This window comes from Dryas octopetala, chromosome 2, assembly GCF_963921425.1.
Source record: "Dryas octopetala chromosome 2, drDryOcto1.1, whole genome shotgun sequence".
Lineage (NCBI taxonomy): Eukaryota > Viridiplantae > Streptophyta > Magnoliopsida > Rosales > Rosaceae > Dryas > Dryas octopetala.
Genome location: NC_141367.1, coordinates 29,290,600 through 29,316,444, shown reverse-complemented (window position 1 = coordinate 29,316,444; position 25,845 = coordinate 29,290,600). Strand labels below are relative to the sequence as shown.

General features: G+C 36.5%; 5 protein-coding genes across 6 annotated transcripts; 1 reads left to right on the top strand and 4 right to left on the bottom strand.

Moving 5' to 3' along the window:
- Positions 1–2,154: 2,154 nt before the first annotated feature.
- On the top strand, positions 2,155–8,530 carry LOC147295365 (putative phospholipid-transporting ATPase 9). Of its 2 annotated transcripts, none has more exons than XM_086230460.1 (11): positions 2,155–3,437; positions 3,749–5,100; positions 5,408–5,518; positions 5,612–5,888; positions 5,985–6,073; positions 6,164–6,272; positions 6,496–6,702; positions 6,842–6,967; positions 7,066–7,164; positions 7,281–7,472; positions 7,602–8,530. In XM_086230460.1, the coding sequence occupies exons 1-11, from the start codon at positions 3,042–3,044 to the stop codon at positions 8,241–8,243; spliced, it is 3,600 nt and encodes a 1,199-aa protein (XP_086086586.1). In that variant the 5' UTR covers positions 2,155–3,041; the 3' UTR covers positions 8,244–8,530. The 2 variants fall into 2 exon arrangements, with proteins under 2 accessions (XP_086086586.1, XP_086086587.1); XM_086230461.1 differs by having other exon boundaries at positions 3,323–3,437; positions 3,650–5,100.
- Positions 8,531–9,353: 823 nt separating this feature from the next.
- LOC147295364 (Calcium-binding EF-hand family protein) lies at positions 9,354–10,284 on the bottom strand. Its single transcript, XM_086233119.1, has one exon. The coding sequence runs from the start codon at positions 10,043–10,045 to the stop codon at positions 9,557–9,559; it is 489 nt and encodes a 162-aa protein (XP_086089245.1). The 5' UTR covers positions 10,046–10,284; the 3' UTR covers positions 9,354–9,556.
- Positions 10,285–10,999: 715 nt separating this feature from the next.
- Positions 11,000–12,099, bottom strand: LOC147295363 (uncharacterized). The gene has a single exon (XM_086231389.1). It carries the CDS (start codon positions 11,576–11,578, stop codon positions 11,120–11,122), a length of 459 nt encoding a protein of 152 aa, XP_086087515.1. The 5' UTR covers positions 11,579–12,099; the 3' UTR covers positions 11,000–11,119.
- A 136-nt stretch (positions 12,100–12,235) lies between these two features.
- On the bottom strand, positions 12,236–17,557 carry LOC147295362 (proline-rich receptor-like protein kinase PERK9). The gene is made up of 8 exons (XM_086231388.1): positions 15,568–17,557; positions 14,598–15,008; positions 14,429–14,515; positions 13,657–13,727; positions 13,498–13,574; positions 13,203–13,350; positions 12,813–12,974; positions 12,236–12,719 (listed from the first exon to the last, which is right to left on the bottom strand). The coding sequence occupies exons 1-8, from the start codon at positions 16,634–16,636 to the stop codon at positions 12,540–12,542; spliced, it is 2,205 nt and encodes a 734-aa protein (XP_086087514.1). The 5' UTR covers positions 16,637–17,557; the 3' UTR covers positions 12,236–12,539.
- A 4,008-nt stretch (positions 17,558–21,565) lies between these two features.
- Positions 21,566–24,978, bottom strand: LOC147295361 (Metal-dependent phosphohydrolase). The gene is made up of 8 exons (XM_086232226.1): positions 24,592–24,978; positions 23,879–24,003; positions 23,686–23,723; positions 22,832–22,942; positions 22,659–22,738; positions 22,397–22,433; positions 22,278–22,319; positions 21,566–22,179 (listed from the first exon to the last, which is right to left on the bottom strand). The coding sequence occupies exons 1-8, from the start codon at positions 24,862–24,864 to the stop codon at positions 22,094–22,096; spliced, it is 792 nt and encodes a 263-aa protein (XP_086088352.1). The 5' UTR covers positions 24,865–24,978; the 3' UTR covers positions 21,566–22,093.
- Positions 24,979–25,845: the final 867 nt, after the last annotated feature.

The window sequence follows — 25,845 nt, the reverse complement described above, 5'->3', positions numbered from 1 at the left end:
TGGATTGATTGGGAAATATTGGTATGATAGAAGTACTAAACTCCACCATACTAATTACATTTTCCTTAAGTAAGCTCAAACATTGTAATTACTAATTAAACAGACAAACAAACAATGATCACAAGCTACCACATGGGTGACAATTCTAGCTAATGAAAAACTTTCCCACTAATTTAATTCCCTTTCCTCAATTGAGCAACAATTAATGATCATAATTTATATGCCCCCACATGTACGTATGACAAATCAATGAGAATTCCAATGAAACACGACAACACAACTACATTTTTCTTATGAAATGTCATACACTGATTGGTCGAAAAGAACCTGAACTCTGATCAAAGAAACAAATAGTCCCTTTGTTTCTTTCACGGGCTCGACGGCTTCTTTGCCCTTTTCCCCATCCATGATACCATGCTATTCACGTACAGTATGACACCTGCCTCCGCTGCCATTTAGTAGGCAATGTTTCATCTTTACAACATTGTATCATACCGGCCATTTTTAACTCAATCTTAATTTGACATATTAATAATATAAACAAATTTATAAGTCCGTATTTTAAGCCTCACACCATAATATATAATATTTCAAACGATTGATTTTAAATTAATATATACAAATAGAGGATTTGGATCCTTACTTTTAACTATATATGCAATACCAACCAATGAAATTGCTACTAGAATATAAACAAAAAAACAAAAAGGAAGAGGTAAAACGCGTTTAAATTGGCCTAATTAAAATAAGCTATAATTCATTTATGTAATGAGTCAAGCTCTTATCACGAGTTTACAAAATTTTAGCAATTTTGGGTTGGATGTTCATTAAGCATTTTGAGCGTGGGATTAATGTACAATACAGGTGGTGCTTTATAAACTTTGATTGATTTTGACAAAACGAAAGGAGTCATCTCACTAATTTTTATGTCGAATTAATTATTAAAAACATGAATTGAATATACATAAATGGATAGTAAAATGCAAGTGAAGAAACGATCCTCTTTGCAAATTATTTTCCAAATACGGTAATTATAAAAAATTAAAGTATACCTACCCCATTACTTTGTCTCCAAGTAAGCAAAATATGGTAAAGTGGAAAGCAAAGAAAATTGTATATACATTCAACAAAATCAATTAATTTAAAATAAATTGGATCCTATAACTTTTAGATATATTTTCTCCATCACAACCCCATTTACAGTATTTGCATTAATTATCACAAATTTGTCCTAATCCCTTATTAAATTTACATATATGATTGCGGCACCGTTTTATGCTTGAATAGTGCAAAAAACCCATATTATTTGGTGAGCTTATTGTAAAAATTAATCATTCATTTAAATATTTGTTTCAAATCAACTTTATTTTTGGCCAGGGAAAGAAATTCTTTAATTGAACAAAAAGCTTTATTTTGGATCATCCGACAAAAATATTTTTTTTTTTACAATTTTTATTTTGGTCTTTGAACTAGACAAAGATTTAAAAAAAAAAAAAAAAATACGACAAAGAGTTAAAAAATACGAGACAAAATAAAAAGACAAGCAAAAAGTGCATGTGATGTGTGAGAAGAAGGAGAGCATTGGCGGTTGGTTGGCTGTAAGAAAGTTTGACCCGTCCTAACACGTTGCGTGTCTTGCGACAGTGCGCAACCTGCGACCCATGCCACGTCATCACTTCGCACATTTATCCCTAATTTCTTTCTTAAAATCCCTTCACTTAAAATAAAGTTTCCTTCTTTTTCCCCCTTTTTGATTTTACTTTCCAAAACCATAAAACGAAGCAAATTTACTTGAAAAAAAATCCACAGTTTTTCAGTAATTTGCTTCGAATCAATTTACTTTCCAGTTTCCAAATTGGTTTTTTTTTTTTTTATAAAAAAAATCCCAATTTTTTTCCCTCTCTCTTTCGTGTTCTAATTATTTTTATCAATTGATTAATCTGCTGATTATTCATTACGTCGTAAATTAATGTATTTTGTTTTTGGGACTTTTCTAATGAAGTTTCTGAGAGAAGGACAAGAAGGAAAGGAAGACTATTACACGGACCGAGAGAGCATACCAGTCACCACCGTTGATGACCTTCCATAGCTTTCCCGCGAAATTGAAATTTCCCGGAAAACCCCAGTAATCAAATCAATCTTCTACACTCTCCCTTCCAGCCCTTTTTCTGAGATTTCACACATTCCCTTCCCTTCTTTATATTCTGGGAAAGAAGCTCAATTTCGGAAACTTATAACAAACCCAAAAGGAAATGCGCGTCCTTAACAAAAGTCAAAATGCGAGATCCAGTCCAAGACTTCGTTCAAAGCGTTTGTGTTTAGAGAAAATTTCAAATACCCGAATATTCATAGGAACCTTTACTCTATTTTATGGGCTTCTCTGAACCCGTTTTTCATTATATTCTTGGTTTTGGTTGTCTGGGACAAAGATTACAAACTGGGATTGCTGTGTTGTAGGTGTTGCTTATATTGTCTAAACCTGTGTGCTCCTCTTACCAACAGAGTTAGTCTTTCTTGTTTATTACCTTTCAAGCATTTTTCTTTCACAATTCATTATTTTCTTTTTTCTTTTTTATCCCCTGTCTAGTATTCAAATTTATTCATATTTAATTTACTGGGGTCTTGTGCTTCTGGCTGTGTACATTTCTTTTCTCCTTTCCCTGGGGTTCTGCTCTTTATAAACTGGGATTTTCCCCCTCTTTTGGGTGTCTGTGTTTAATATTTGTGAATTTTTGGGGGGTTGTGGAACTGGGTTTTTGTTGTGGGTGGTCGTCCTTGAAGAACGAAGCTGGTATTTATCAGCGAAGAATTGCTTTTCAAGGTGCTGCGGTAGTAATTACCAGTCGTTTCACTAGGTTTGTCTTCAAAAATTTTGTGGGTTGTGGTTCTGAGTATTTCTTTTAGATTATATTTCTTGAAGAAGTTGCATTAATTAGTGAGGTTGGCATTTAAGAGCTGGTGCGTTTGTGTCCAGCTAATTTGGTCTTATAGTTAGAGGCTTAGAGCTTAAGAGAGTGTGAGAAGGGAGGAAGAGAGAGAAAATGAGGGGTGGTGGCAGAGGAAGAAAGCTGCGTTTCAGCAAGATCTATTCTTTCACTTGTGGTAGAGCTTCTTTGAAGGCTGAACATTCACAGATTGGGGGACCAGGATTTTCCAGAGTGGTTCACTGCAATGACCCGGATTGTTTTGAGGCTGCGATCCGGAATTATGGAGGCAATTATGTTAGAACTACAAAGTATACACTTGCTACTTTCTTGCCAAAATCTTTGTTTGAACAGTTCAGGAGGGTGGCCAACTTCTACTTCTTAGTCGCTGGCATTTTGGCTTTCACTCCTCTGGCTCCATATACGGCTGTCAGTGCCATTATCCCTCTAATTTTTATCATCGGGGCGACCATGGTGAAAGAGGGTATCGAAGATTGGCGTCGAAAACAGCAGGTAACTCTATTTTACTTCCTCACTTTGGCTCTATGTTTTAATTGTTTTCTCTTTAATTATTTTTCCCTTCAGAAATCCTCATTGAATATGGGAAATCATCATTAGGATATAGTTTTCAGTGACTATAAGATATTTGACGATTTTTTCACTTTATACTTTTGAATTTTACTATTTCTAATTGGGTATTAATGAGGAAATCTAAAAAATGACAGTTTAGGAAACCGATAGCCACGATCAAAGTTTCTCTGTCATAAAAGAAAAGGATCAAAGCGTCTCCATATTTGCTCACCAGGCCTTTTTGTCTTTTCCAGGATATGGAGGTGAACAATAGAAAGGTTAAAGTACATAAACGTAATGGCGTTTTTGATTATACTGAATGGAAGAATCTGAGAGTGGGAGATGTAGTGAGAGTAGAAAAAGATGAATTCTTTCCAACAGACCTCCTCTTGCTTTCATCCAGTTATGAAGATGCAATCTGCTATGTTGAGACCATGAACCTTGATGGTGAAACAAATTTGAAGTTAAAACAAGGATTGGAGGTAACTTCATTCTTACGGGAGAACTCTAACTTCTGCGATTTCAATGCTATTGTTAAATGTGAAGACCCAAATGCAAATTTGTACTCATTTGTTGGAACTATGGAGTTTGAAAAGCAACAGTTTTCCCTCTCTCCTCAACAGCTTCTCCTCAGAGACTCTAAACTCCGAAATACAGAATACATATATGGAGTCGTTATCTTCACTGGTTCCGACACAAAGGTTATTCAAAATTCTACAGGCCCCCCTTCAAAAAGAAGCAGAATTGAGAAGAAGATGGATAAAATTATCTACTTTTTGTTCTTTGTTTTATTTACTATGGCATCACTTGGATCTATTTTCTTTGGCATTGCAACCAAAGATGACATAAACAATGGGATCATGAAAAGGTGGTATCTCAGGCCAGATAATTCTACAATTTTCTTTGATGCCAAACGAGTTCCTGCTGCTGCAATTTACCACTTTCTGAGTGCCCTAATGTTATATAGCTACTTTATCCCTATCTCCTTGTATGTGTCAATAGAAGTTGTCAAAGTTGTTCAGAGCGTCTTCATCAATCAGGATATTTGCATGTACTATGAGGAAACTGACAAACCAGCACATGCCCGTACCTCAAATTTGAATGAGGAACTTGGCCAAGTTGACACAATACTTTCAGATAAGACTGGAACTTTGACCTGTAATTCAATGGAGTTCATCAAGTGTTCTGTGGCTGGGACAGCTTACGGCCGTGGTGTTACAGAGGTTGAGAGGGCTATGGGTAGGCGAAATGGTCCACCATTGGTTCATGAAAATGTTAATGGAAGGGCACATGTCAAGGATTCTGCTGATACGAAGGCACCCATTAAAGGCTTTAATTTTAAAGATGAAAGGATCATGAATGGAAACTGGGTAAATGAGCCTCATGCAGATCTCATCCGGAAATTTTTCAGTTTATTAGCAATTTGTCATACAGCCATTCCAGAAGTGGATGAAGGTACTGGGAAGGTCTCGTATGAGGCTGAATCTCCTGATGAAGCAGCATTTGTGATTGCAGCAAGAGAACTTGGTTTCGAATTCTACAAAAGGACGCAAACAAGCATATCACTGCGAGAGTTGGATCCAGTGTCTGGCATGCAAGTTGAGAGGTTAGTATGTTTCATTGTTTTATGAAAAGTAAAATTTTCAAATATGTTTGCCAAACTCTTCTTTAGTTGCATAGGTTGATGTGGGTTTATTGGGATACCTGATTCCCAAGCTCTCTGCATGATTTCACATCCACTTTATACCAAGCATATCCACAAAATCTAAGGGTGTGAATACTTCCCCGTTTAACTATGTGTGTGGATTCCCATCCCTATATGGGGTTACTCTTAATAAGTAATTCTTAACTTTAGAGAGTGCTTCATAAATAATGTGAAAGAGTATATTCATGAAGCAATTTCTATTTTGCAGGTCGTATAGACTTCTGAATGTTTTAGAGTTTAACAGCTCAAGGAAGCGGATGTCTGTGATTGTAAGAAATGAGGAGGGAAAAATACTATTACTTAGTAAAGGTGCTGACAAGTATGTCTTAACTGCCTCAAAACTTGAATCTGTCTCTATGTATCTATTTCTAAGTTAGAAGCACTTCTATAACCAGCATCATTTTCTGTGCAGTGTCATGTTTGAAAGGCTTACCAATAATGGTAGGGAGTTTGAAGAAGATACCATGGATCATTTAAACGAGTATGCTTATGCAGGGTTGAGAACCTTGATACTTGCCTATCGTGAACTTGAGGAAGAAGAATTCAATGAGTTCAATAAAAGATTTGTCATGGCCAAGAATTCAATCAGTGCAGATCGTGAAACATTGATAGATGCGGTAACAGATACGATTGAGAGAGATCTAATTCTTCTTGGTGCAACTGCTATTGAGGACAAACTCCAAAATGGGGTGTGTAGTCAAATACTGAGGGATAACATGGAGTGAGTGTTTTTATAGACAGGGTTGTGGATTCAGAACTGATGTTTTCCGTTTTGTTTTTGTTAGGTTCCTGATTGCATTGACAAGCTTGCCCAGGCAGGAATTAAGATTTGGGTTTTGACTGGAGACAAGATGGAGACTGCCATCAATATTGGGTATGATTTCTAGGTATCAATTATTTGATTCTGAGGTGCGGCTTATTTTCTCTACTAGGAAGATCTCTGACTCATATTATTAACCTGCAGGTTTTCCTGTAGCTTGCTTAGACAAGGAATGAAGCAGATTATAATCAATTTAGAGTCTCCAGAAATTCAAGCACTGGAAAAGGCAGGAGAAAAGGAAGCCATTACCAAGGTAAAACTACACATACTTATTTATATATATATATATATATAATTGTTCATATTTTAATGTTCTGTTGAGTTAGTTTATTTATTGGAAATGGATATGTAGCCTAATAAAATACTTTTATGATTGGACTATGGCTTGACTATACACATTCATCTATAACTATTATAAACTATGTGAAGTCAGAGTGCATATGATGCTGATAGGATATTGATGACTCATCTTTTAGGCATCAAAAGGAAGTGTTCTCCATCAGATAACTAGAGGAAAGGCTCAGCTTACAGAAAGAGGGAGTTGTGAGGCATTTGCATTGATCATTGATGGAAAATCACTTGCTTATGCTCTCGAGGATGATATAAAGAAAATGTTTCTAGATCTTGCGATTGGCTGTGCATCTGTTATTTGCTGCCGCTCATCACCAAAACAGAAGGCACTGGTGTGTATACAAATTACAATCTTATGGGTTTTTCTTTTTCTTTTCAATACCTTCACGAGGATCATTCTTGCATGGTCCTTCTTTTATGATTCTCAGAGTTTAAGAGTTAATTTGTTTTAAATGGTGAAATGGAAAAAAGGTCACTAGACTGGTCAAATCTGGAACTGGGAAAACAACACTAGCGATTGGTGATGGTGCCAATGATGTAGGAATGCTCCAAGAAGCAGATATTGGGGTGGGAATCAGTGGTGTCGAAGGAATGCAGGTGCTCCAAAGATTCTTCTACATGTTTTGTCAAATAGGTTCTGTATTTTCTCTAAACTTTTATTCTTATGAACTTTTCATTCTTATTTTTCAATTCAGGCGGTCATGTCAAGTGATATTGCGATTGCACAATTTGTATATTTGGAGCGTCTGCTGCTTGTGCATGGGCATTGGTGTTACAGAAGGATCTCATCAATGGTAATGCATTCATATATAATGAAACAAACTTAAGACTTTAAAATAGTGACAATGCAACAACAAATTTAAATATATCAATAGCTGATCAATTGACCTGTTCAAATTTTTCCTGGCAGATTTGCTACTTCTTCTACAAGAACATCGCATTTGGCTTTACTCTCTTCTTATATGAGGCACACACATCCTTCTCTGCACAGCCTGCATACAATGATTGGTTTTTGTCACTTTATAATGTATTATTCTCATCACTTCCGGTGGTTGCTATGGGAGTTCTTGACCAGGATGTATCTGCACGGTTTTGTCTCAAGGTAATTAGCTCACTGGGTTATATACTTATATGTGAAGTTGTGGTCCCTGTGATGGTTTTGTCACAGATTAACATTAATTTTAAACCTCATGTTAACGTCTTTTAATTGTTATCCTGTTCGGTGTGGCAGTTTCCTCTATTATACCAAGAAGGGGTGCAAAATGTTCTTTTCAGCTGGCGTAGAATATTTGGATGGATGCTTAATGGGTTAACAAGCTCCGTGATTATTTTCTTCCTCTGCACAAAAGCACTAGAACACCAGGCCTTCAATAATGATGGGAAAACTGTTGGGAGGGATATTCTAGGAGCAACAATGTATACATGCACTGTTTGGGTTGTGAACTTGCAGATGGCACTGGCCATCAGTTACTTCACCTTGATACAACATCTCTTCATCTGGGGTTCAATTGCATTATGGTATCTTTTTCTCTTGGCATATGGAGCCATGCCACCCACAATCTCTACCACTGCTTACAAAGTCTTCATTGAAGCCCTTGCACCCGCTCCTTCATTTTGGCTCATTACATTCTTTGTGCCAATCTCAGCTCTAATCCCATACTTCTCATACGCATCAATTCGGATGCGCTTCTTTCCTACGTACCATAGAATGATACAGTGGATAAGGTATGAGGGCCAGTCAAATGATTCTGAATACTGTGAAATGGTTCGGCAGAGATCTTTGCGGTCTACGACTGTGGGTTTTACGGCACGCATAGCAGCAAGGACCAATAGTGGTAGTGCACAACAAGATAGCCATCATAGTCGTACATGATTTTTGCGAAGTTTAAAGAATGCACTTCTTGAATCTCTACCAATTTTTGGAAATCTGCTTCTTGTATAGGATTGGGTTGCATATAACAAACATATTTGTTGGTTCTACTTGTTCTAGGAGTGGGCCGTTGAGATACAGTAGCTAGATGACTCTGTACAGAAGCATTATTCAGCTGTAAGATATGTTAGATGGGTAGGAGCTTTAGAGAATGTAAATTTTGATCCATGCAAAATGTAATACAAGTGAGAAAATTTCTTGTTAGTTAATCACATAATTTTTTATTTCAATCTGTTCTCATGATTTTTCTTTTCTCATTTTTGCTTTTGTTTTTGAGGACTTCAGTTACAATTGCAGTACTGCAATTGAGGAACCACACCAATGGGGCCAATTTCTTTTCTTCTTTTGTAGTATGAGCTTTATGTTTATTTATATATTAAATGAATCTAATGTAACAGATAAGGATGCCTACAGATATATCAAATTAATACACTATCCAAACATCCAATGATGATTTCATTGCATTTGGTTTTAGCAAAAATTTAAGTTCCGGAGGACATTGGATCAACAGTCAAAAAAAACTAGGTCAAATATTTTTAGGAAGATTTGTAAAAATACTTAAACTTACATGATATTCATATATTGGATTTTGAAAAAAAATAATAATAATAAAAATTTAAGAAAGAAAAAAGATAAATCCAGTCAAGAAAAGGGATGATACATAAGTTAAAAAACAAAAACTAAAAAAAATAGTTGGAGCATTAAGCATTTTTCATATTTGTATGATAAACAGTTTGTGAATCCTGATCACCATCAAGGCTTCTGTGTTGCTCACTTGTTTTAATGGATGCTTGGATGCAAGTTCCTGATGACCCATCGGAACTGGAACTGGATCATCAGATCCATTTCAATGTGTATACAAGCAAAATCATCAAACCCAGGATCACTTTCTAATGCCATTATGTAGTTGATCCCCCAGTTGTGCATTCTACTCTTGTTCAAAAAAAAAAACCTTACATTGATGTCCATGCATGGGACCAAATTGATCATAAGAATTTCCCACAGCTTTGTCTGAACACCATTAAGTACTCAAATGCCCCAAAAATCCCCATGTCAAAATAACAAACCCTAATTAAGTAAGAATTCATAAATTATTATCATACACAATATTTACAAGTTGTGTTGCATAATCAATTAGTCCTGATCGATCTTAACAAAAGGGATTGAGGTCAAGACACATGCCCTCAAAACCACACACATAAAACAAAAAATAAAATAAAATATAAAAGTCAAATCCGAAGAAAAGTGAGGGTGATTCAGTTGAGGCCAAGAAAATCAGAAGCCGACCTAGCCATGATCGTGGCGAATTCATTGAAGCTAATAACGCCGTCGCCATTGGTATCGGCCTCCCTCATCATATCCGATAATTCCCGGTACGTCAACGGGTGACCCATTTTGGCCATGGAGCCGGCGAGCTCGGCGGCGGTGATGTAGCCGTTGCCGTCGCGGTCGAAGGAGCGGAAGACCTCCATGAGCTGCTCCTGGTTTATGAGGACCTCCTCGTTGATGTCGGGGAGGATGGCGGTGACCAGCTCGTCGAACTCGATGGCGCCGTTGGCGTTGGCGTCCATGTTGGCGAGGAGGGCGTGGAGCTGGTCGCCGCTGGGCTTCAGGCCCAGGGACCGGAGGAGGGCGGCCAGCTCCAGGTGGGTCAGGCTGCCGTCGGAGTCCATGTCGAACCGCTTAAAGATGTCGTTCAGCTGCTTCAGCTGATCGCCGTGGAGCGTAGTAGCCATCATGTTCATCTTAATGGGCCAATGGCTAAGCCCAATAAGAAGAAGAAACTGACACAATTCAAGAGATCTAGAGAGGGAGAAGAAGAAGAAACAGAATGGGGTTGTGGCCTGTGGGAGTTATTTTTTGGTTGCTTAATTTGCTTTTTTATTTCTTTTGGTGTGTTGCTCTAAAAACTTTTTTAATCAATTGTCTTTGATTTTTCTGTGAGAAATGTTCCGCTTAGTTTCTGTTCATCTGAAACCGCGTTGCACTCAATTTTTCATGCGCGTTATAAGTCATATGAATCAATGTGCATAACTGCATGCTACTTACTAGGGGCACTTTGGTAATTAACTCCACGGTATTAATAACCATATTTAGGACTTAAAACCTTTGTTGTACTATTTTGGTATGGAGAATTTATTTGGGTCAATTTTGGTTTGGCATACAAGTCAAAGGTTTTCAACTAAATCCACCGCGTTAGCCCCGGCCCCCAAGTCAACATAGACCCCATAATTAAGGAGGATTAAGTAATAAGTTAATTAATTAACTTCATATTGTTTCCACGTAGAACATATTTGGTGGGTTACAATTCTGTTGCTCAAATCGAGAAATTATTTTGTATAACCGATACACCGTTACGTAGTATAATCAATCTAATGTGTCATAATATAAATAAATATTTATACCGTACTAATATAAATATATCATCCAATAATACTTTTACACTTTAGATTAATACATCATATAATAGTGTATCAGATACACCCAACAATTTTTCAATGAAACCAATGACATTTTTGAAAAACCATGGAATTTCTGTGAAAATGACATTCGTTTTCTTATAAATAAATAAAAATAAACATGTAGATTTGAATGATAACAGAGATATCATTTAAGCATCTAAGTCTTTGATACGTAGATGATGTCATATAGGATGTAACATCATTGGCAGGCTGAAATTAAACTCAATTTAACCAGCACCTTCCAGAATATGTTCATCAATGGCTACCTGAGTTGTAGAAATTGTTATTCTATAATTAAATGAATAGCCAGAATAATATATTCAATGGCCATTTGAGAAAAGCTACTCTGTGTTATGATTAATAGCTGACAGGGCCAATCATTTCAATCAAATGATACTGTAAAAAGCTAGTATCCAATTCCTGTACATTGGCTAAATGATGAGTTGGCGAAAAACCCAATTCTCCTCTACCCCAAAAGCTTCCAAATGCAAACTCTCCTTTCTGGGACAACTCCTCCAGCACCTTGTCAACCTCCTCCAAACAACATCTGCAACTATGGACTGTGTCTATGGATCTTATTGACTCTCCAAGAATACTTACAAAGTCATTTTGACACTGAGTATCTAGCATTTCTCTTCCCACAATAATCTGTCTTCTCTTTCTTTGTTGAAGCTTCTTCATGGTGTACTCTCTTGTCTTTCTGATCAACTTGCAAGGAAGCTTGAACAAGATGAAGATGGTGATTTGGAGGATTAGGCACTGGCAGCAACAGGAAATGACAACACAATCTGCCGCAAGCATGTTGCAATCTTCCATGGTTGTGAAAGTCAGGAGAAAAGGGGTGGTGGTGGTGAAGAAAAGAGTTTAAAGAAATCATACCCTGATGACCCTGTTAAGGGAATCAGTTCCTTTTCCTCCTGGGAGGTAATAGGAAGGGTGAAGCAATTGCCAATTAGAATAGATGGTATGTGGCAGACAGGCAGAGAGCTTAAAAGGCTGTACACATGAGTCATGCCTTCAATCATTGTCTTATCTGAATGAAACTGTAGCCTCTAGCAGGGGCTATCCAATATAATAGAATATAGGATGTGAAAGGAATACATATGCTGTTATTACTTGGCTTCTACTTGTCTTTCAAAGATAGTCCTCTCTCCCTTTCTGAGAAGACTTGCAAGCAATTAAATATTATTTGCAAATCCATCGGCTGCCATAGCTTTCTTCACATATACCCTGTAGAGCTTCTCCTTTCTGCTAATCTGCTCTATGGTTTTCTTGGTAATCTTTTCAACATCTTTAACATGTGAAAGTTTTGTAAAACATCTGATTCATCCTAGGAAGGTATTCCGATTAAATTGTCGCTTATCCTGTTTGCAATTGAAAGATGACTTTACGTATTTTTGTTTGAGATTGTAGCATATAATGTAAATTATATTGAAACAGTGAAAACAAAAGAGCGAAGAATAGCATCAGCAGTTGACAAAATTGAATTATTACTTTTATAACACCACTATAAATATTGGCCGATGCAAAAAGATCATAGGCTGAACAATTACAAGGGCAGAAAAATAGCCCTGCAGAAACTTGTATACTATACTTGGAATCTAAAAGTGGACCTTTACAGGAAGAAGGGTATGGGTTTCAGTCTCTATATCTGATGCAGTCAATTCCAGTTGCAGACAGATCAGGGTCCCAGCTGGGCCAACTCCATATCTAGCTCAATTTGGCAAACCCCTATAGTTCAGTATGAATATATGTATCCCAATATTTACTATGCCTCTCACCTATTCCCGCTACCTTCGCTAAAAAAATCTGTACTGTAATTTTGACTACCAAATGCCATTCTCCGGAACAATCTAATTTCAGCCGATTGTTGTGCCGAGTCAAATGCCTCACTTTCCCCCACTCTCATTCCATTGGTTAAATCGGAAGTAGCCCAACTATCGAAAGCTCTAACAACCTGAGGAGTGTAAGAATGGTAAGAATGATGATTTCACCATACCCAAGTGTGAGGATCAAATTAAATAAGAAAATATTTTCAGCTTCTTATTACCTGTCCCATTCGTGGTCTCTTAGCAGATGAATGTCTCACACAAGCAGCAGCAACCTCAATCATTCTGAACAATTCGCTTTCAACATAGTTCTTTTCAAGCCTTGGATCTACCAAACCTTCAAATTCCTCATTATCAAGAGCATAACTCAATTGCGGCCGAGCCTGGAAAGCAAAATGGACCCTCTTGTCAGGAAAGCTTGACCTTAGAACATTCAATTGGTTGACTATACAGCTGTGAGGATCTAATTTAATAAATTTAGACTTCCATAAAATGAGATACGAAATATCAAAATTTTATAAGTAAAAAGAAGTAAAATCAATATAAATGTTGGCATATGCTATGTTCAGTAGAGAATAGAACATATGACAAGATTAATGCATTAAGTTTACCCATTCAACTAGACTCTCATCTCCCAAGGGTTGGGATGAATCCACAGGCTTCCGTCCAGTAATCAACTCCAGAAGCACAACTCCAAAAGAGTACACATCAGATTTGTCAGTCAGTTTACCACTTGATGCATATTCAGGGGCCATATATCTGAAAATCAACCGGAATCAATATATCATCTCGCATGAAAAGTATGTTATTTGTGATGACAGTATACTTTAAAATATAGAAGATTCCTCAAGAATAGGTCTGATAAAGGTGGAAATGAAATGGACTGATACTAGATTGCTGACATACCCAAAAGTTCCCATGACACGTGTGGTTATATGTGTATTTGCATCAAGAGCTAATTTGGCAAGTCCAAAATCTGAAACCTGGAAAGTAAAAGGAGGAAAGCATGAGCTACAATCTAACTGAAAGAAGTACTGAAACGTACTCAGAAAGCATTATGTATACCCGAGCTTCAAAGTTGTTATCTAAAAGAATGTTCGATGACTTTATATCCCTGTGAATAATTCGAGGATGGCCTGATATTATAGAAAATAAAACAAATTTCGTCAATAAAAAGTTTCCAGATAAAATTATGTAACCCAACAACCTATTGTATGAGGATGTCATAACTCAAACTTTCAATAGGGTGGGAAAAGCTAAAATTATTATATTTTAATAGATAAATTATATAAAGGACAGTACTTGGGTCACCCCTTGGGGGTACCCCAAGGTCACCCCACCCCCCAAAATCGCAATTTCGGTAATGTCGGTGCATGATCAGAACCGTTCACTTTTTAGATCATCTCTACAAAAAATCAACTCAATCGAAAATTGTTTGGTTATATAATTGTTGTCGATTAAATAGAAAAAATCAATGGTTTGGTCAAAAAATCACTCTTTAATCGGAAACCATCGATTTTTTCTACTTAATTGACAACAGTTATATAACTAAACGATTTCCGATTGATTTGATTTTTTGCAGAGATGATCTTTAATAGGTTATCTAAAAAGTGAACAGTTCGATCATGCACTGGCATTGCTGAAATCGAATGGCATTGCCGAAATCGGAATTGGGGGGGGGTGACCTTGGGGTACCCCCAAGGGGTGACCTAAATACTGTCCTTATATAAAACAGGTGAAACTATCTTTGATATTCTATGGAAATGGAAGTACACTCGGCTATTAGAATCCATAAACTAAAGCTATTAATATCCAGAAACTAAGGGTAGATAATTACAGTCTTCATGAAGATAAGCGATCCCACGGGCTGCACCAGCAGCAACCTTAACACGTGTTGCCCAGTCCAGAACTGACCTACCTTCCCCTGAAAATTGCAATGGGAAAAACATGAGATTTATACAACCATTATCATTAACTGATTCTTAAAAGCTCCCTTATAGATTTACCATGGAGATGGAAATAAAGGGTATTGTTAGGGACATAGTCATAGACAAGCAGCCTTCGGTCCTCAGAAATGCAGTAGCCCACCATAGAAACCAAATGACGGTGGTGTATGCGACTGATAGTCTCAACTTCGGCTTTGAATTCTCGCTCACCTTGACCCCCACCAATTTTTAGTTGTTTTACTGCCACCTCTTTCCCATCTGGCAGGCATCCCTTATAAACAAGACCAAATCCACCTTCACCCAAAAGATGCTGAGATGAAAAACCATTTGTGGCCTTAGCTAGTTCTTCAAAGGTAAACCATGGTCTTGAATTGCCTAGTCCAGCTGGTTCTGCAGGAGAATTCACGAAATCGCTGCCAGAACGACTTCCAACAAGGGGAGCTGAAGAATGCATCTTCAGGAAGGATGAATCTGGAAACAAGTTACAAAGCCCTTCATTATTCATTGGTTTGGCCTCAACCTTGTATTTCATTTTACATTTTCCGAAAGCCTGCTAACAATGTGGATAAAAACAACATATACAATGGTTTATATGATCCAATCAATTTAACCTATTCCTGAGTTGTAATGACTAAATAAATACATAAAACAGTACATTGAATTTATTGTAATTTAGAAACATTAAACAGAAGAGGTTCAAAGGAACTTCCAATCATATCCAAAGAGATATATAATCTTTATAACATTGCAGCAAATACATCAGTTGGAGAGGTAAGACATTATGATACCTAGATACTAATCCACATTCAAATGAAGTCTTTAAATTCATGGCACTGTATGGCTATAGCCTATGCCAGATGAAGGAAAGCATGTGTAAGAAGGAAGCTCAAAGATTCAAGTACTCATACTTGAAGCATCCATATCCTTGGTAAGGTGACATGCTAAAATTACTGAGATGCCAGAAAAGGGGAAAGAAATTAAATGAATAAAATAATAAAGAAACAATGATGTTGTGTATGATAGAAGTTACCTGAACTGGGGTAAGAACCCAGAGGGGATGACACAACATAACCTCCAAGCCCAGGAACCTTTTTCTTTTGCTTCCTCATGCACCATACAAGCAATCCAATGAGGCTAAGCACTATTACCCCTACCACTACACCAATTGCCACTGCACCTCCAGTACCAATGCCCCCATTACCTGTGGCATTTGAACTTTGTGGTGGTGGAGAAGCATGTGAGGGAGGAGGTGGGGGTGCTTTTCTGGGAGGTACTGATGCTGGTGGAGGAGGTGAACTTTTGGGTGGCACAGATGCTGGAGGTGGGGGTGAACTCTCTGGTGGGTCTGATGATGGTGGTGGTGGGGTTGAAGTTTCAGGGGGCCTTGATGATGGAGGTGGAGGTGACTTCTCAGGTGGCTTTGATGATGGTGGTGGTGGTGGTGAAGTTTCAGGGGGTCTTGAGGATGGAGGTGGAGGAGACTTCTCAGGTGGCTTTGATGATGGTGGGGGCGGTGAAGTTTCAGGTGGCCTTGATGATGGAGGTGGAGGTGAACTCTCAGGTGGTTTTGCCGATGGTGGTGGAGGTGAACTCACGGGTGGGCTGGATGGTGGTGGCGGGGGTGAACTTGCAGGTGGATCAGATGTTGGTGGTGGTGGGGGAGGTGGGCTTTTTGGTGGATTTGATGATGGTGGGGGTGGAGAATCAGATGTTGGTGGAGGTACATTGGATGAAGGTGGTGGTGGTGAGGTTGGTGGATCAGATTGTGGGTTTGGAGGAGGTGATTGTGTAGGTACCGGTGGGGGTGAATTAGGAGGGGGTGATGATGTGGTTGGAGGAGGAGATGATGGAACAACAGGGGGAGGAGACTGAGGTGGAGGAGATTGAGTTGCGTTGTTAGAGGAATCTGGTGAATCCACATTGGGCTGAGAAGATGGGGAAGATGTAGGATTGGTTGGAGGAGGAGGAGAGGAGGGCTGTGGTGGTGTGCTAGTTGAGGATGATTGTGGTGGTGGTGTAGAGGTGGAGGAGGGTGATGGTGTGGAAGTAGTATTAGAAGCTGCTGGCACCGCCGACGGAGATGGCGATGTGGTGGCCATCTATTTGGAACCAAATCCAGTGATGGATCATATAACTCGTATATCACAACCTTCAAGCCATCATGGAATTTTCAATTTTTCACAAAATCCACAGCTTCCATACAGAAGCCAAAACTTTGAGCAAAACCCAGTGAACAATTTCAAGTCTTTATCAAACCAAAAGTTCCAAACTTCAAAGACTGAAATTCCCTATCACCAAACTTCACCAACCAAACACTTACAAAAGCCAAAACTTTGAGCAAAACCCAGTGAACAATTTCAAGTCTTTATCAAACCAAAAGTTCCAAACTTTAAAAACCGAAATTCCCTATGACCAAACTTCGCCAACCAAACACTTCCCATCCATCATCAAACCACAATTTTCTTCTGGAGCAAAACCCAGATCACTGAACTCTTTCGGAGCAAAACCCAAGTCATCTAACAGGTTTTCAACACAACAGAGATGACTCTAAGCAAGTTTTCAAGCAAAACGCAGATCACTAAATTCCAAGTGGAAGATATTTATGCAAAGTTCAATTATTGATCTTTCTCTAATGTGAACAGTTCAGAAACCCAAAATCTTGAGACTTGAGAGAGCAAATGCAGCAACAACAGCTATAGCATAAAAAATGGTGACAAAAAGCAAAACCCAAATGCTAAAATCCTAAAAAGCCTTACCTTTCTTTCCACCAACCCTTTTACTTCTTCAACGACTAACAAAGCCAAACGAAACCATACTCTATTACTCTTTCCAAGTTGCGGCCAGTCTTGATTCTTGAAACTTCCTTGTGGGTGTCTCAACTGGGCATTGGAAGCTCAACACAGGGACACGGATTGTGGGGTCACAAATGCTAAGAGATGTATGTGAAAACGACCCCCAAAGAATAATTACTGTCAAGCAGTTTATTTGGTTTTTCTTTCTCTGTCTTATAATTGTTTTGCTTAAAAAAAATTCATTATCATAAAATTCAAAGAAGAATCATAATCAATTAATCATAAATATCAAATATAAATATGGACATCCATATGGACCATATGTTTGGCTTTTTGTAACGTCCAATTCAGTACTACGCAACGTAAACGCACTTCTACTGTTCAAATTGGTCAGCGCTAGGGGTGGGTACGGTGTGGTTCGGCTCACTTCACTCTGAGAACCATGCACCGCGCCATAAATGTTTTCTCGGTGTGGTTCGGTGTTGTAAACCGAACAAATTAGAGAAAAACCAAACCAAACCAAACCATTGCAAAGACGGTTTGGTTCGGTGCATGCACGGTTTTAAAATAAATACAACCTACTTAAAACAAAGTTAAGAACCTACTTAAAAGTTAAAACAAATACAACCTGCTAAACACTTAAAAGTTACTAGTTTACTACAACAACAAAAATAACTACAAGTCTACAACCAAACAAAGTTAAGAATCTGCTTTCTTAATTTCTTTAGGCATTACAAGCCAACCAAACAAAGTTAAGAACCTGCTTTCTTAATTTCTTTAGATTTGTCTGATGACTTGAATCACTTGTTGAGTGAATGTCTTCTTTTTTTTTGGTTGGAGAGTGAATGTCTGAATGAATATGTGATTTACTGATTTTGTCATTTTTTATTTTTGTTTTTGGTCTATTGACTTATTGAGTATTGAGTCTATTGACTCTATTCTAATATTACAGACTTTACACTATTAATTATTTAATTAGTTTAATTTAGGTATGCCACTGTCTGATGAGTGATGAGTGATTTCTAAGTGATTTTGTGATTTTTAATTTGTTCTTTTTGTTTTTGGTCTATTACAGTATTTATGTATTACTCTATTTGTTTGGTTTTTTTTTTATTTTTTCTATTTTAGTTATTTGGGGTTTCGTTTGGGTAGATTGGGGTTTCATTTGGAGTTTTGGCAAATTGGGGTTATATCTAATATAAGATTATAATATGTAACTATATATATTATATAATCTATTTGTTAGTCTATTTGTTTGGTTTTTTTAATTTATTTTATTTGGCATTTCGTTTGGGGTTTGGGGAGATTGGGGTTTCGTTTGGGGTTTGGGTAGTAGGGGTTTCATTTGGAGTTTTGGCAAATTGGGGTTATAAGTTCTATCTAATATAAGATTATAATTTGTAACTATATATATTATATAATCTATTTGTTGGTCTATTTGTTTGGTTTTTTTAATTTATTTTATTTGAGGTTTCGTTTGGGGTTTGGGAAAATTGAGATTTCGTTTGGGGTTTGGGCAAATTTGGGTTATAAGTTATAACTATATATAAGATTATATATAAGTATATAACTACTATAGAGTAATGAGTATAGTATATATATAACTATATTCTACTATAGTATATACTAGTATACTACTATAATTATAGATTACTTATATAGTTATATATAACTATTGTAGTATGTATACAACTATATCCTAAGTTACTAACTATATAGTTATATACTAAGTTTATATATAACTCTATATGCATAAAACATTATTATATAGACTATAGACTATAGAGTATATAGAAATAGAATACACTAATTTGATTATATAAGATATAACTAAAATTATATACTAAAACATTATTATATATAATATTAAACTCATAGGGTTATATAAAATATATTTTAGGGTCTAAAATAAAAATGTATAAAATGGGTATAAAAATGTATAAAATGTGAACAAAAATGTATAAAATGTGCATAAAAATATATACTTATATTTTTTAAAAATTACTCGGTTTGGTTCGGTTTGGTTCGGGTTAAATGAGCATAAAACCAAAACCGAAACCGTCCATATACGGTTTGGTTCGATTTTCTCTTACGGTGTTGACTTTTCGGTCAACTCGGTTTTTTTTCGGTTTTTTTACGGTGGGTTTGGTTCGGTTTTTCGGTGCGTCGGTTATTATGCCCACCCCTAGTCAGCGCTCTTTAAATCTTTGGAATTTGGAATTTTGGACCTTTTCCACTTTTTCTTTTTTAGTTTTTTCAACCTTTTCCACTTGTTTGTCTTCATAATTATAAATAAATCAGTATTATAAAGTTTATTTCCTACCTAATAAATTTATGTTATAACTTTTAAGTTTTATCTCACTGAATTCTAGTAAAACTTAAGATTCTTTACAAATAATAAAATTTGAATATAAAATCTATCAGTTTCTTACTCGTCCCAATAAGCTAAATTATACATTAAAATATAAAAAATTTGAAGAAATTTGTCAGGTATGATCTACTATATAAGATTTATAAAATACATTGATTGAAAAAAACAAAATCATATTGGGGTTTATGTAAGCAGTCATATACACTTGTTTGTAAAATATCTAAATTTCATAAAACTCCATGTAACTTTAGCATTGTACCATTCATAATATGATTAAATTAATAAGAATCCCACCTCCCTTAAATGTTGATTTTGTCCTTAAACACAGTTTGGCCGTGTAATAAACAAATAGAACAATCAGTCATTTTACTTAATATACCTGTACTTTTGGACTTTTCTTTTGGATCCCCGAGTTTGACTGCATTCTTTAATGCCAAGAAATCCAGCTTAATTATAGTTTCTATTTATCTTATTTTAATATGTTTATTGAGAATTTCGTTAACAGAGCACTGTATATATGTCCTTCATAAGAAGAGCTCAGAGGACAACATTTTCTTTGTTCTTTACTACAGAGAATTTACTACCAATTAATCAATATTTGTTTTGAGAGATTATGGAATTTACTTACATGGGGTGCTTTGCTTAATTAGCACACAGTATTGGGTATTAGTGGGTTTAATCTGGTGGGGTCAGCATGGAGTAAGAGATCTGTTTGTTTGTTTGCTTGTTAAAGAAAAGTGATTTATTAGTAAGAACAAAACTTACCTATCCCTGGGATGCCACCTGTGTGGTGTCACCATAGTAAGCATCCAGACAATAAAGTGGGTTTCGTGGAGGATGTCTGGCTGAAATGGCAAGAAAATTTGAAGTTGGTGGTGGGTCATCATGTACTCTCTGCCTCTCTCTAATCTAATTATTCTCGTATCTTTTTTCTGCAGTTTTGTTTGGTGCCCCGTGAAGCAGAGCCTCCCCCACCAGTTGCTGTTCTGGATTAATCGTGAGTTTACTCTATTTTAAAGCTACCATCATATCATATGACATCGTTACACCTAAAACTATGCACTTTTCTTCTCCTTTTTGTTACATATTTGACACATTAAATTTATAATTTAAAAACATAACATGTTAAACTATTTAATTAAAATACGTTTTTATAATACAAAATATTATGTTTGCCAATATGTATATAATAAAAATTTATTTAATTAAATTGTTTAACATGTTACAATCTTATGTTGTTATATTATTAGTTTTGATCGCATCAATATCTAAAGTCTAATGGGAATATCTTTCTTTGTTGCTAACAGTAAGATATGATAAAGGGAAAGGGGAACTAGTCGAGAGGCGTGGTGGCAAGAAAAGTAAAGGCGACCAAAGATTTGAAGCACACGTTTGCATTAATGTGGAGCAAATGGATGAGGAAGGCTTAGGCCAATGAGTGTGAAAAGCACATGTACACTGAACGAGTGAACGTGAACCTCCCTAGTCCACTCCACGCGCATTGTAGCAAATTTAAGGCTCACATCGCAGATTCTTCTACTACATAATTGTAGGATACCACGTGTGATAGAAACTTGTAGACAGAGTCTGGAGGGATGGGGTTGAGTTAATGAGTTGGGTTGGATTGGTCAGCCCATCCCAGTTACCAAATCTTAAGCTTTTGCTACTTCCAAATCAGGGTTATGTTGCAGAATATTCTTATTCCTTGCAATAATTAACATTATCCCATTCATTTTCTTTCCTCACTTTATTCAGGAGAAGGAAAAAGCAAGAATTAAATTCTTGTCATGGAAGTGGTTATGTTACCAAAAATTAGAGATTCAGACGAAAGTGCACTGCGTAATGGCGTTATGCTAAACTGACCGGTGCCTTTATGCTTCATCGAGTATTTTTATTAAAATGCTAGAATATTTCAATTCCTCTGTTTGGATTGGGGAATAACCGAACAAGATAACCTTGTGGTTCTCTGAGAACTAGATTAAGCTCGAGATGCACAATCCAACTATGCAAGTTTGTTGTGGGAGAAGTTGATTTTTCAATTTTTCAGGACATCTCTAATTTATGAAAAAAGAGAAACTGACTATTCGGAAATTCAAAATGTGAAATACAGAAATAACTTGGAAGTACAAAGGGCAATTCCCACAGCTACCATTGATACGCCAACTACCTTGTTGAGTGTCCAATTCAGGCAGCAGCTTCACCTATTTGAAATTGTCATACCTTTTCTTACATCTGGATCTCACAGATGTATCACCTTTGGTTGCATAGCTGCCAACTGCAGATCCAATTGGTTACTCTGGCATACAGTATCCTTGTTTTCCTACTATCTGAGAGGACGAAAAAAATGGTGAACAAGGAAAATGCATCTGGGCAGCCACAAAGAGAGACGTAAATCAGTTACGAGTCTTGGCCAACCATGACTTTCTTCTAGAAATGATCTCAGCTGCCCAACTCTTTCCTAGTTCAGTCTGAAATTTTCCTGAGAAAAAAAAAATTGTAAACAAAAAATGATGGTTAAGAAGTACAAATAGCAGAAATCAGAAATTTCCTACGGTAACATCAAATAGTTGAATCTACCTGCTGTTGAAATGAAAAACTCATCCAGCACTTTTCCATGTTCTGTTATGGGATTAAGAATATCAAAATGGATGATCAGAAAGCCAAAAAAGTTACAGCAATAGAATTGAAACACTTACCCATTTCGTATTCCAATGCTTGCAGAATCATTTCAACCTGAACAGAGTTACATAACCATATTAAAAGAAGGGGTACCTTAATGAATAACTCACATCTGCATGCAAGCACGTAGCACATATTTAGTAAGATTATGAGAAATAAAAGTAACCATTAGAAAACACCATAAATTACATAGATAACTGTAGTTCATATTTCATTTAGATGCCTTTTATATTGAAACATGTTAATACAACATTTATGTGAGCGTTACTATATACATACTTTGTCAAAATCTTTCACAAGATTAGCCTCTATGGAAGAATTATTTTCATACTCCGCCCATAGTTCTTGGATCTCTTCAGCTGCAGATAAGAATGTTTACAGTTAATACAATGAAAACAGAGAATATTTTTAGATATTCAAAGAATTCCATGAAAATAAGAATTAGTGATCACCCCTCATCCCTCCACCAAGAACTGTGCACATTTCATTCAAAGCTTCTTGCTCCATTCTGCTCTTTTCTGCTTTGGGTACACCATCAGATGGTGTTATATCCCCAACAATAGCTAAGAATAGTCCAAACACCAATCAAATATCAAAACCCCATAATATATATACATATATAAATATGTGTGTGTGGATGTAAGTGCATAGGTATTATGTAGACAGACCGATGCACACCTGCGCATGAACACTGCAATGACAATTTTTACAACCAAACACACTCTAAAGTAATAACAAAATAAAAATTAGTAAAATGATAACCAACAATCCATATTCCGTAAAAAGGTTGCATTTCTTCAACCTCTGGAGCTCATCCCTTCGTTCGGTTCCAGGGTTTGCTGGAATCTCCGGAATTTTCTCAGGTAATTATGAGTACGAATTGATTCATTTATTGATGGGGTTGAGAGAGCTTAAGTTGGTTGATAACGCTAGAAACCTATGAAGTACACAATCTACCCCAATACCACCCCAACTGTATTAGCATATGAATCAAGAACCATGAGCTTTTTCTGGAAACTTCATTTCAGACCAGCGAGACAAACATTGACACATACCACTTCATTCATTATTATCTTTTTCCTAAACAGTATATTCCTTATAATGCTAAAGCACAGTTTTTCCATTTTCAAACTAATAGTCTTAGTATCATCATAAAGTAGCATCATTTCATTACAATGAACTTAAAAGCATGGAAATTTTTATGCCTATTTATTTCAAATCTGTTTCTTATGTAGACTAACCTTGAACTTCAAATTTGAATATGTAATATTGAAATATTGTGAAAGAACAAGGAAACAAAAGATACCTTCTGCAATGTCATGCACGATTGCTATCTTAATACACCTGTTCAAATAAGGGCACGCAAGAAAGAGGTGGAAACGACAATTAGATACTACAGAAAAAGGTCCAAGTGACATATTAATTACCAGTGCAATCCAGCAAGATCAATTAGAAAATGATAAAGAGCACAAGCCATATATAGCATTACAAAGTCCAACCTTTCTCTATTCAAGCCAGGAAAGTCGCCAGCAATCAAAGCCATCAAAGCCATGCGGTACATATGATCAGCGATTGACTCAGGACCCTTTATTCCATGATTGACCCAACCCTTCCTTTTTGTGGTCTACAAGAGAGAGATGAACATCGTGGATCTCTCAAACCCATATCACAAAGACATATTATAGACCACTATTATTACCTCGTATAAAGCATTTTGTTCTTTATTATGAATACATATCATAGTTTTAAAACTAGACCCTTTCCCAACAAGTCATATCCTTCACAATCCAATTCAATTCCTCCAATTTGATTCAATAATTATTTTAAAAAATTAGGGCATCCAACTTGGTTATGGAAATCATTACCTAAGCATTACTATAACTACAATTGATTTTCCCAGCAAGGTGAGAAGCAGTGAAAACAAACTGCTTCATGAATGATATTCATAAACTAAATACCCAACAACTGCAGTTCAATTCCAGCATCCACTTAAGCTTTGGTTGGTAACTCAAAAAATTCAAAACGAAATAAACATCTATGATTTCTTCTCATTGGTTAGCTCCCACCTAATATCGATAGTGGATATTTATCTCAGTTTGCCACAAAAATTTTCAATCTTAAACAAACAGTTCTACAAATTTTCCTTTTATTTTCTATTACTTAATTTTCTCGGTAACCAGACACATAAAATAGAAACATAATTACTGCATACCTTGAGACGATGACACAATGTGAGAAAATCGATGGCAGAGGACGAGCCCGACGACCCGATCGAAGCTTTGGAGTCGTCCAAACTCGGCGGCCGCTTGGATCCCAAGCCGTCCGGAGAGGGCGTCTGGCATCGAACGGAGACGAGCCTGGCGGTCGGGTATGCGGTGCAAAATCCGGGTCTGGAGAAGGTCCGATTGAAGGAGGCGAGAGGCGAACGAGAAGGAACAGAGCGGCTCAGCTGAGTCGCACAGCCAGTCGGTGAATTAACTGCCATAATTGTCGAGATTGATACCAACAAGAAGCTTTCTCAGCTTCTTTTGTTTATTTTGGTTCTAACAAAAAAAAGAATTATTTTGTTCTTTTGGTCAAAAAAGTTTGTTTGCTTTGCGAACATCAATTTGGGAACTTAAATGTGGCATAGAAGATTATCGAGTTAATTACACTTACACATTTGAGGTTTATCGTATTTTCACATATACTTCCTGGAGTTTTAATAATTACACATACACTTCCTGAGGTTTTAAAACTGCTGCATATAACCCCCTACAAGAAAAAAAATAATAATAAAAAAGAAAATATTTGTATTCAGGTTGGACCTTACACCTTGAATAATCTTATTAGGTTATTTAATCTCTTAGCATGCTTTTTTGCATAATTTCTCATCATTTTCGTCTCACTATAGGGGGTTATATGTAACAGTTTTAAAACCTCAGGAGGTGTATGTGTAATTATTGAAACCCCAGAGGATGTATGTGAAAAGACGATAAACCTTAGAGGGTATAAGTGTAATTACTTCATTCCCTCAATTAATTGTTGAATAGCAGATTATCTTCTTTTTTCCAATTAATTCTTGAATAAGGCATGTCCAATTGAAAACTCTTTTTTTTAAAAAAAAAAATCCTTAAATGTGGCATACCTTATTGAAGACTCTCTCATTCTCTTCGACTAATTCTTGAATGGTCATGCCCAACGGAAGATTCCCTCCCCCTTTTCGACTAATTCTTGAATAGGCATGCCCAATTAAAGACTATATGCGACTAATTCTTCAATTAGGCATGGCTAAATGAAGACTCTCTCCCTTTTTCATAATAATTATAGAATGGGGCATGCACATTGAAGACTCTCTCCCTCTTTTCGACTAATTATTCAATGGGGCATGCCCAATGGATGACTCTCTCTTTCTCTCCAACTTAGTCTTGAATGGGCATGCCCAATGAAAGACTCTATCCCTTTTTCCGACTAATTTTTGAATGGG